At 37.6% G+C, this 12,249-nt stretch overlaps 1 protein-coding gene across 1 annotated transcript in view; it reads left to right on the top strand.

Annotated features, from left to right (window-relative positions):
- pias1a (protein inhibitor of activated STAT, 1a) overlaps positions 1-12,249 on the top strand; it is a 47,395-nt gene that overhangs the window by 21,637 nt on the left and 13,509 nt on the right. Inside the window, exons 3-4 of the mRNA XM_084109293.1 lie at positions 11,932-12,016; positions 12,178-12,225. Of these exons, the coding sequence (XP_083965419.1) occupies positions 11,932-12,016; positions 12,178-12,225 (133 nt within the window). The remainder of the gene's footprint in view (positions 1-11,931; positions 12,017-12,177; positions 12,226-12,249) is intronic.

Below are 12,249 nucleotides of genomic sequence, written 5' to 3'. Positions count from 1 at the left end.
TTAGCGGTTTGTTTTTTAGAACCGAGTGTGTTGTATGGCAGCCGTAGAGATGTGCAGACCCGTTTGTCCCTACATTAGCATTTTTATGGTGTTGGCTGGTTTGGTATCAGCGTGTTTTTTTGCCTGAGGAGTGTTGTTCAAATAGACTGCCAATCCCCACAACCAAGCCTGGTCTCTCTCTCTTTTCCTAAACTGTCTCTCTCGCTCTCATTTACATACAGTGTTGAAACCATGAGTACACACACACACCATTACAACACTACCACAAAATTTTCTAGAACACACACTGCAGGGGTCCAAACAGCCAGGGACATATAGGCCTATATATAATAGTAATATATATATATAATATTATTTTAATCGATTCTCATTTTTACGACCTGATATCGATTCTTAAATCCCAAGAATCGATTAGTCATCCTGTTTTCAGTTGATGAATGAATAACATTTTAGCGTGCATCCCATCCAATAAATCACAATAATCTTTGTGCTTTGTTATTATTGATATGAAACAAAGTCTCAGATTTCAAATTACGTCCATTTTCTTACGAAATTCAAAAACATAAATACCGTTTTGGCGTGAGATCGCTCTGGCTCAGCTCAAGAGAAGCAGCAGAGCACATGATCTTCTCTTCCGCCTTAATAATACCAGTTACAGTGCTAAATAAACATGAATGAGCATCTGAAAGTGTGTTAAAAGGTAGAGTACAACTTATCGAAATCCGTATCATGTGACATGAAATCGCTCAATCAGTGTTTCAGCCGTGGAAAGACGTCATTAAATCAGCTTGTAAACAATGTCATGTAACGTCACATTTACCTCCGAAAAACCATATCCAGTGACCATAAACTCGTTAAAAAAAAATTAACTCTAGAGAGGAGCATTTTGCTAAATATATGCACCATTTTACATATTCATTATAATTTTTAATGTTCTTCAATTTTTAATGCATGTTTGAATAAATCTGGCAGGTTTTTATGACAGCCACCATTTAAATGTTTGTATTTCATATAACTTTATTATTATAAAAAAAAATTAAGTAATACAATTATTTAAGTGTTTGTATACAAATCAGTTAATTTTACCTTCAATATTGTAGGCTAATGAAGCCTAGTAGGCTACAACTGACTCCCATAGTTTACAGCATTAGTTAGGAGATTTGTTTTCCTTGAGAAAATTTGCCATATATTGTATCTGATATCCAAAATAATCATTATTGAATCAAAATCGAATCGAATCGAATTGCAAGCTTGTGAATCGAATCGTGAAATTTGTGCCAATACCCAGCCCTAATAAATATATACACAATATAAAGCATAATAAGGTGCTTGGATCACACACCAACTGATATGTTTCACAGTTTGTTTCACAGTCATATAGGCTATGCATTGCACATGTGAAAGGTGCAGTACAGACAACTCAATCCCAGCAGTGCTAGCGTGACAGTGTGGCCTTTTAAAGAGAGCACTATACTAACCTTGCTGTATAGTATGGCATATTTGATGTGAAGTGTAAATTTGCCTATTTTAAATTTATAAGCAGGCAAGTTAGATATGTGTTTAGTTATTAAACACTAAATAAATAAGCCTACACCTTCAGTCTGGGTAAAAAAATGATGTGTCTGACTTTTTGTGAGAATAACTTTTCCTATTGTGTATTGTGTATGTGTATAACTTGTGTATTGTATATAATTGTGTTTTTATGAGAAGCCGAAGGAGAATTTCCACATTGTTGGACAATAAAGTTCAAACTATCAGTCTGTGCATATTTGAATTTTTATTGAGCTTTATTGAATCATAGATTACATTCCAATGGCTTTCAATCCCAGCCTTCGTTGCTTGTGCTTAAGACCATTTTAGCAGTTGTGTGCTAGTTCTCCGGGAACAGGTCTTTAGGTTAGGTATTTGTATAAGAAATGAATGGTAGAATTAATGATGTTAACACAACATGCCAACACACCCTGCTTTTATTGGAGTCTCATGCATGGGCCCAAATAAATGCTGTAATTTTAGTTAAAACTAGGCCTAGGAGTATGGGAGGACAAATTGATGGGAAACAGAGAGAACAGGTCAAAAGAGTATGTGAGGATAAAACTGGGTAAAAGGTTGTGAGAGGACAAGAGTGGAAAAGTACCCAAAAAAACATATATGAAGTCATTTTTAAAAAGCGCATGCGCAAGGACCGCCACCAATAAGAATAAAGACATCGATGCAGGTGTTTCTAATCGTGGCGAAGTGACGAGGAGGAGCAAATAGAAAAAGATAACTGTATGAATGCTAATTGGACACCAAGTGATAAGAAAAGGTATAAGACTTGAGTGCAGACCATTGTAAGATCAGATGTGAAGCTGACATCTCACTTTGTTGAACTGCTCAATAAAGTTTATTCTTCTGAGACCTGAACCTGATATTGAAGACCTGAACCAAAGATCGTGAATTTTGCCACGACATTTAATGCTGTGTTTAAATCATTCTGAGATCTTCCTACTTACAAATTCGGAAAACGTTCTGGTGATTGTAGTCAGAATAAAATTAACTTAGTGGACAGTTGTTTTATTTTCTCATTCTCTTTTTCCCTTTCCTTATGTACACTACCTAAGTTTGGGGTCTGTAAGATAAAAAAAAAAAAAAAAAAAATGTTTGAAGAAAAATCGTTTATGTTCACCAAGGCTGAACTTATTTGATCAGAAATAAACAGTAATACCAGTAAACAATACAGCACACAAAATGTTCACAAACTAAATTGTTAATTGCTTTTTATATTGAGTTACACCTGTTATCAAGGTCATTGAAAAGTTTCACTTGAAGAGAAGCTTTCAAGTCCATTTCAAAGCTCTTTTTCCGGGATTATTTGTCCTTTCCTGTTTTGTGTGCTTGATTCTCCTTGTGCTTTAGCAACATATTTATCTCTGAATGTTCTAACAGCATTGCACTGTAAGAAGCGGGGGGGGGGGCTTCTTACACCACAGGAAGCGAGTGTTTATTTATTTGCCATAATCACATTATTTTGCTCTCATCAGAGCGATTCATGCTCTATGCATATTAGTTATTATCTCAATCACGGCTCTGGCATGCTGGCATATAGGAGCATTTAAAGAACATGGGACTTTTTAGATGTATTTTCGTCATATAAAGGATGTCAGTGTCTTTTATTAATTAGCTGAGATGTGTCTTGCTGCTGCTCTCAGCATGAACATACACCCACACAATAAGAGCAGTGCGGTGTGCATTCTTCAGTTATGAACCAAGCAATATATGCACTTTCTGAATAAAGACTGCATCATTTGACAACCATTTCAGGGCCGTCAGAATAGTTTTGTGAATTAAATAAGGAGTTAAACGGATTTAGCATTAGAAGACTCTTTCTCTTGAAGTTCAGTTTAGCTGTAACGGCATGACCGCAAACAACATGATATTGCAGAAGCTAAGAAGGCATGTTAGCAGACAGTAATAGATTAATTGCTGTTAGATTAATGGCTTAGATTAGTAAATATTAGTTACAGCTGCACACAGCCTTGCTCTCTGTCTCTCCATTTCTTTGTGTTTCTCTTTCTGTCTCCATGTTCTGCAGAAAGACAGAGGAATTTTTATTGGCGTGTATGTCGGGTTTAGAGTATCCTAGCAGTGTTTTCATTAAAATGAATGTTCTACAGAGGCGTAGTATGGGACTGTGTGTGTGGGCACACTAAAGCTACAGCGCAGTTACCCTCACAATTTTGTTTCTTCTAACTAGCATTCTACAATACTCAATCTATGCATACCACTTCCTAGATTGTATTTAATCACACTCTTTCCTCTCTGGCCAAATGGACATATTCAAGTAGTGATGGGGATATAGGGGTCTGATTTTTATTTTTAGTAGTCTTCCTGTTTACGTTCACTTAAAACATCAACGACTGTGTTTACACGAATACCTAAATTGATCTCAGGCGTGCTATTAGTGGGTCGTGCGTGTAAACAGATCTGCTTACAGTCAGGTGGGTCTTGTGGATGTTGGCTTGGTTAGGGTGTTTACCTGCCCATACAGATCATGACTAAATAAAACAGTCACTACAAGTAATGAGCAGTATATGCAGATACAGATGATAAAATAAACGCATGCATATCATATTTATTGTATAATCAATGGTGGTACACTTGTTTCCCCTTCACATGATTCACTGTAAGAGTTCTCATGCATGAACCTTACACTACCATTCAAAAGTCTGGGGCCTTTTAAGATTTAAAAAAAATAATCTTTTTGTCTCTTATGCTTACCAAGGCTGCATTCGTTTTAACAAACATACAGGAAAAACTGTAATATTGTTAAATATTATTATGATTTAAAATAACACTTTTTCCCCCCCTTTTCTTTTTAAATGGAAAATGTAATTTATTCCGGTAATGGCAAAGTTGAATTTTCAGCATCATGTCTTAAGTGTCACATGATCCTTCATAAATCATTTTAATATGCTGATCTGGTGCTCAATAACCATTTCTAATCATTATCAATGTTGAAAACAGTTTAAAGTTTTGGTGGAACACCAAATTTGTTCAGGATGATTTGATGAATAGAAACCACAAAACGGAATTTATTTCATATAGAATTATTTTGTAACATGATAAATGTCTTAACATGTCACTTTTAATCAATTTTAGTGCAGGGAATTAATATATATATTCAATGGCAGCACCTTTCATTTGTATTCTATTCCATTACCAGCTTATCAGTGTCTGCCAGAATTTTTATATTAGTGCATTCCTGAACTGGATTATACAAATATACTGTAAGCATTGCCACACTGTAATTTCATATAAAGGTTTTGCTAGATTGCCAATAAAAATAAATATCAGGGTACTGTAACTGCAATATCAAATTATTCACATCATGATACAAGATTTTGGTTTGTTAGTTTGATTTTGCACCAATTCCAGGGCAAGTTGTGCAGCCACAGTGAGTGTCAGTCTAACTATTACTTAACTCAGTATCCAGAAGCATGACTCAGCCAGCTCTCTGAAGAAGGAAAACACACAGACATCACTATCAATCACACAACACAGCCAGCCGTGCAGTCAACACAATGAAGAGTCTAATCCACAAGACACCCTCCTGTGAAAGAAGAGAAAACAAAATGCTTATTTAGCCCTTTCTAATCTGAATTTAGCTACAAATAACAATAAGTGTGAGTTGTTATTGTTGGGATAAACACATGGCTTTTTGTCATACTGTACAAGAACACATGCATGTCTTTGGGTCTTTATGCTTCATTTTGTTCACCTAATGCTTCACTTAATTGCACACGTTTATAATCGTATCCTGAAAAAGGCACTTCTTTCTGTGACCCTCGCACATGGTAACAGAGCAGGATTTATGTCTTAATTAGGTGTATGCAGATGAAGAGGGAGGTTTGTCAGAAACAAACTGCAACACACAGGCCTTCATGTCCACTTTTCATCCAACTGTTGAAGCAAATCAGATGATGAAGACTGCTGTGCTATTTTTAGATTAGACATGGGGGAGGGAACTAGTGCCTGTGCTTTCTCTCTCTCTCTCTCGCTCTCTCTCATATACCCCTGTCCGCCTCTCCCCGTCAATCTCCCTTTGTTTCTCTCCATCTCAACACTGTTATTTTCTCTGTATCTCCTCCTTCCTGTCTCTCTCTTTCTCTTGCTCTCTCGTCTTTTACCTCCACAGTGTTGATTGTGAGAATAAAGATCAGGCTAATTATGTGTCGTCGAGTCGATTCTCCTGGTCTAATTGCACCCCTGCTGTTTCATGTTAAGGAAAGCGAGAGATTTGATGAAGGTGAAGCAGAGAACAAGTGACAGACTGAATACAAGCAAAGCAGGAACGGTATGGCCTGTGAAAATGGGCAGGTGTGTGTATAGCTACACCTGTTTGGCCTTTCATCAGCATGGCGCTGGTCAATATTCAGAGTTAAATGGGAAGTAATTAGCTCCATAACGATGCCTCACACACACACTCATATTCAGAAAACTCTCTCTCTCTTTCTTTTTGGTCTATGCTGATGAAATAGAGCAAGTCAATAGACCTGTCAACAGGATGATGTATTGTACGTGTATGAGAAGGAAAAAAACAAATGAAGGCAATGGAGAAAATAAAACGAATGGAGAATGAAAGCGGCCGGGAGGGGGAGAGTAAAGTGTCGAGAAAGTAAAATGGTAATAACTTGAAAAACAGGTTCACAGAGAAGCAGGAAATTAAGACGTTTTGTATAATTGTGGAAGCTGTGTGTGTACAGGATAACTGCTGTCAAAATAACAGCATGAGAACACTTACGAATCGCAGGTGCCAAATGCCCACCCACATTCCCGTAATTTCCACTTATTTAGGACTATCACGATAGCAAAACTATTTTTAAGCTTTTTGCAATATCATGTGAGCAAGAGAGCTGTACTTCTTAAAGGGTTAGTTCACCCCAAAATGAAAATTATGTCATTAATTACTCCCCCTCATGTCGTTCCAAACCTGTAAAATCTTCATTCATCTTCGGAACACAAATTTTTTGATTAAATCCGAGAGCTTTCTGACCCCCCCCATAGAAAGCAACGTTATCACCAGAAAGGTAGTAAAGACATTGTTAAAATAGACCATGTGACTACTGTGGTTCAACCTTAATGTTATGAAGTGATGAGAATACTTTTTGTGCTCAAAAAACAAAAATAACGTCTCTGACGCTGTTCACGTTGTAAACGCAGCGCAGCGCTTCCGGGTTATATATCCGAACGCCAGCTCTGTATTGGCCCAGCAACACACGCATGTGTTGTGGTGCTCACGTGAACAGCTTCACAGACTGACATGGAAGAGAAGAAATTGTTGAATAAAGTCGTTATTTTTGTTTTTGTTTTTTGCACACAAAAAGTATTCTCATTGCTTCATAAAATTAAAGTTGAACCACCATAGTCCCATGGACTATTTTAATGATGTCTTTACTACCTTTCTGAGCCTTGAAAGTGGCAATTACGTCGATGCCTATGGCTGGTTCAGAAAGCTCTTGGATTTCATCAAAAAGTGTTCCAAAGATGAATGAAGGTCTTTCGGGTTTGGAACGACATACGGGAGAGTAATTAATGACAGAATTTTTATTTTTGGGTGAACTAACCCTTTAAAGGTGCATTCAGTAGTTCTTTAGTTAGCGTTCGCATCACTGTTCTTCGTGTACATTGGATTCCAATACCACAATGGTGTTGGGTGCTGCCATCTATTGACGTGATTGACGATCATTGAATGATCAGTTTTATGTAAATTACACTGATACTAGTGTGTTTTAGAGAGCAGTGTACACCAGAATTAATTCCCAGCCAAAACAAAGCAACTTGGGCATCACTACTTAGTCAGGATTTTCTCAGTCATCAGATCACCTTGTACATGCCATAGTGATGTTCTCCCTTGTTTTTTTTTTTCTTTGTCGGTCTTTCTCCCTTCTGGCTTCAGACCTTTTCTGCCTCAAAGGTGCTGACTTTCCTATTGTCTTCGCTGGTTGGTAAAGCATGGTAATACGTGTGTTCCGTTGTATAATATTCATTCTTCACAATACTGAACAACTCTACGCTACTGTAGCGCATCTACAGAGCCGGCAACCTGTGTGTGTGAGGATTCTCTCGTCATTTCAGCATGGCGAAAGAGAGAGGATTAAGAGGCGTGACCTGCAGCTTATATAATTAAAACACTTTTTATAGAAACTATCATGAGTAGCCTACAGTCTTATCATTTAAGTGTACACCATTCAGATAACTCTTCACAAAAACACTATTTCTACTGTTGTATAAAAACAATATTAAGCTTTGCATCATTGCTTGTATTTGACTATTTATATTTCTAAGAATATCAGATATCTGTCATGTCACTATGATTGAATTAATCAGGCTGAGCAGGAAAGATCAAGAGGGAAATGAGGTGTGAGTGTGTGGCTTGTGTTAGTTTTACATGGAAAACAACGTATGTGCTTAGAGACATTTAAATTACTAAATTAGAGACATTACAAATGTTTGGCTCTGCTGGGTGTGTGTCGGTGTGTTGCAGCGAATGTTATTTTAGGGAAGATTTCTCTGGATGAGAGCACTTGCGTTAGTAAGATCATTCTTTATCTGTATTTGTGAATGTGTAAGAGACAGTTAACCCTTGTGCTGTGTTGAAAACCCTCTAACACCGTATGGGCCCTATTTTAACGATCTGAAACGCAAGTATCAAACGCAAAACTTTGTGGGCGGATCTCGGGCGATGTTGCTATTATACCGGCGGGATAAGTGACTCTTGTGCCCGATGCAAATCTAAAATGGGTTGGTCTGAAGTAGCTACATTACTCATAGGTGTGGTTTGGGCGTAACGTGAAATAAACCAATCAGTCATCTCACATTCCCTTTAAAAGCAGGTGCGCTTGTTCCATGGCGGATTGTTATTATAACGGCGGATTTGCCAGGCGCACGCCAGGAGCGGTTCACAGCCGAGGAGACAGACGTTCTCGTCAGGGCCGTAAAAGACAGAGAAGTGACATTGTATGGGGATGGGAGAAACCCACCCAAATTAGCTTCAGTTAAACAGGCCCCTATGGGCCCTATCTTGCACCCAGCGCAATGACTTTTCCCTCGACAGACGTACGTTGGTAAATTAGGGAATGAACTTGCGCTCCTGGGGGCGGTTCACCGAAAAGAGGAGGCGTGTTCTGGCGCAAACGTTCCTTGGTGCTATTTTGCAGTTTCAGAAAACAATTCCGCCACAGACCAGGAAAAACCTAGTCTAAAGTCAGTGGTGCGTTATTCAGATGCTATTTTAAGGGCGCATGCTTGGCCATAATGTAGCGTGTGCACAACGCACATACGCTTCTCTCATCTACACACAGACGCAGCAGTTACCATTTTTGCAAACCATACATATTTACAAGAAAAAATATTCCACGTGAGGGAAATCATTGTGGTGTCCATGAAGATGTGAAAAAATAGACATAAATCTAGCTTACACATTTACCCAAATTATTATACGCCTGTTTAACCAAAGCTTATTTGGGTGGGTTTCTCCCATCCCCAATGTCACTTCTCTGTCTTTTACGGCCCTGACGAGAACGTCGGTCTCCTCGGCTGTGAACCGCTCCTGGTGTGCGCCTGGTAAATCCGCCGTTATAATATGTGGGATGATGCTCTGATTGGTTTATTTCACTTCACGCCCAGACCACACCTATGAGTAATGTAGCTACTTCAGACCAACCCATTTTAGATTTGAGTCGGGCACAAGAGTCATTTATCCCGCCGGTATAATAGCAACAGCGCCCGAGATCCGCCCACAAATACTTGCGTTTCGTGCTTGATACTTGCGTTTCAGATCGTTAAAATAGGGCACTATGTGTTTCTGGTCGAATATGACCAGCCTTTTAAAAAATTACTTGTAAGACTTGTAAGTTATGCTATATTATCACCAAATATTGGATTAAATCTTTTTGTTTTTGTTTTCTTTCATTTAGGACTGGTTTTGCATTTCTTTTTTGGAACTAATTGATTGTAGGCCTCCTTTATCTGAGCTTATGCACCTCAGTGAAAAATGCATTATTTGTGGATGAATTTGTCAATATTCTACAAAATATAGAAATTGCATTGTTTATTACAGGAGTGTGCTTTAATGTTTAACCAGGAAGTTTGTTTTGAAATGCTTTTATTTTGTTGAAAAAATAAAACAAAGTTACACTTGTGGTGTTCCCAGTCAAAAATGGCTCATAAATCTTGTTATGCTTATTTTATCACCAGATATTGGATTCAAACTTTTTGTCAACTTGTTTTCTTTCAATTAGGGCAGGTTTTGTATTTATTTTTGAAACTGATTGATCGTAGGCCTCATTGATCTGAGCCTCATTGATCTGAGGATAAAGTTCACCTCTGTGAAAAAGAAAGCCTGTAATGCTGAAAATAGTTTGCTTGTGCAAATTAATGTGTGTGTGTGTGCGCGTGTGCGCGTGTGCGGGTGTGTGTGTATCCATGCATGCACAGGTCCGAGGCCTTTATCTTTGCAAACACACATGTAAATATGTGAACATGAATGATGAACATGCTCCTGAAGCCTATGAATGTCTAGGAATGAAAATAAGAAATGTTTCTCTTATTTTTGATCTCCCCCATTCATTTTCAACCAATATATGCTCAGATCAACGAGACCTACAATAAGTCAGTTTCAAAAATAAATACAAAACATGTCCTAATTGATAGAAAACAAGTAGACAAAAAAGATTGAATCCCATTTTTGATGATAATATAGCATAACGAGAGATTTATAAGCACTTTTTTAGGCTGGTCATTTCTGACAGAGAACACCACCTTAAGTGTGACTTAAGATAAAAGCATTTCAAAACAAACTTCCTGGTTAAACATTAAAGCACACTAGTGTGATAAATTGTACAGAATATTTTTTACATTTTATTTAATGTTGCGAGTGGATAAGTGTTCATCTGAGTATGTGTGACTGAACGACAGTATGAGTTGCAGACAGTCCTTCCTTTGTTACATGATCCGCTTTCCTGATGTTCACCAGTTCTGGCAGGAACCTTGTTTAAAATAGGGCGGTCACAATATCAAATTTTCACTAGACGATCATCATGCCCAGAAGAATTCATGATAACATTGTTATTACGATATCTATAAAAGTTTTAAAAGAAAAAAAAATGTTTTTAACATTCTTTAACTTTATGTTGTGTTTTCTCTTTTTTGGTCCATGACTCAAACTCCAAATAGGAGTGTTGGGAAGCAGACAGTTTGTAAACATAATTATAAAAAAAAATATAAAAAAACTTCATATTGATCAGCACGTCCTGCAGGCTGGAGTATCTTTTACGGAATTCAATAAACTCCCAGACTGGCGAGCTAACTTTTTTTTTTTTTGGTGCGAACCAAAGAGTCGCTTTCATTTGTCATCTCCTCAGACACTCATCAGATTTTGTGTGGCAGTAGTAGCCACACACTTTGTTGTCGCAGTCTCCTTTTTCCCATTTTATGAGGGTTGGAAACCAGCATTAAGGTTAGGTACCCCCACCTACTATGTTGGAATGTCAACTAGAAACTAACACAAAATGAACTAAAAACAGTGGGACAAAAGTAAGAAAAATCAACTGGACTTGGTATTTCAACTTTATCAAACAGATGCTGATCTGTGATTTGCAGTCAGTTTTTATTACAATCTTTTATTAACACCATAGTCCCAAATTAATTTTGCATGACTTGTTGCTGGCTGAATCTGGTAGCGCAACAACAAATGTTTTCAATCAATAACAACAATCCTCACATAATCTGTAACCGGCTGAAAAATGCAGCATAAACAAGCTTGAATGACTGAGTTGGTGTAGCTGGTCCACCAGCACTCCGGCTTCCCATGCTGGATACCATCATCCAAAACATACCTTATGCTGGTGATTTTTCAGCAGGGTAGTTAGTTTTCAAATATACACTCCGTCAAAGCAACTGTTTCAGTTTGTCGTCTGTAACCATAATGGTTTCTGACACATTGTTTATCTTGTCCATGAACCTTTGGAAAAAACAGCTCGAGTCTCTTCCTTTGATGAACAATGAACTGAGCAGGAATAATATGAACATTCCCAGAAAAGATTGTTTTGAAGAAATATTGATGTTATTTAAGCTGGACATGGGTCAGAGTGGGAGGAGGAGACTGTACCATTACTCTTTGCTTTGATTGTAGCCCCCTCACATATGGGTGGAATTATGCGGATAAGAATCTCGCTTGGCTATTGAAAATGAAACATTAAAAATACTTGATCTAAATAATTAGATACTTTGCACATTTGAACTTGTTCTGTGCTTTTTCATAGCCCGCAAACCTTGAATGAAATGGTTTCTCATCTCAGAGTCATGTATAATATACAGAAAGCATTACATGTGGACTGTTGTTTCAGTGTAGTTATTTTTCATCTCTGGATCTCTTTCTCTCTGTCTTTACAGCTTCAGATAACAGTCAGAGGTTTCAGGAAACATGTTTTGCATTTGCATTGACGCCACAGCAAGTCCAACAAGTCAGCAGCTCAATGTAAGTTTTTTTTTTTTTCATTATATTTCTTTCAGAAATTATATATTGGTGTAACAAAGCAAAATCCCTAAATAAGAAGAGTAGTTTTTATAAGGCACTGCTTGTGTGATGGGATTCAGTTGTTATCTCAAAGTAATAGTTTTTACTTTCTCTTTTTGCAGGGACATATCGGGGCCCAAATGTGACTTTACTGTGCAAGTACAGTTACGGTAAGCCATTCATGTTTTAATGCA

Source organism: Abramis brama (assembly GCF_963993115.1).
Source record: "Abramis brama genome assembly, chromosome: 3".
Lineage (NCBI taxonomy): Eukaryota > Metazoa > Chordata > Actinopteri > Cypriniformes > Leuciscidae > Abramis > Abramis brama.
The sequence above is the reverse complement of the archived record's forward strand: the minus strand, read 5'-3'. Positions and strand labels throughout refer to the sequence as shown.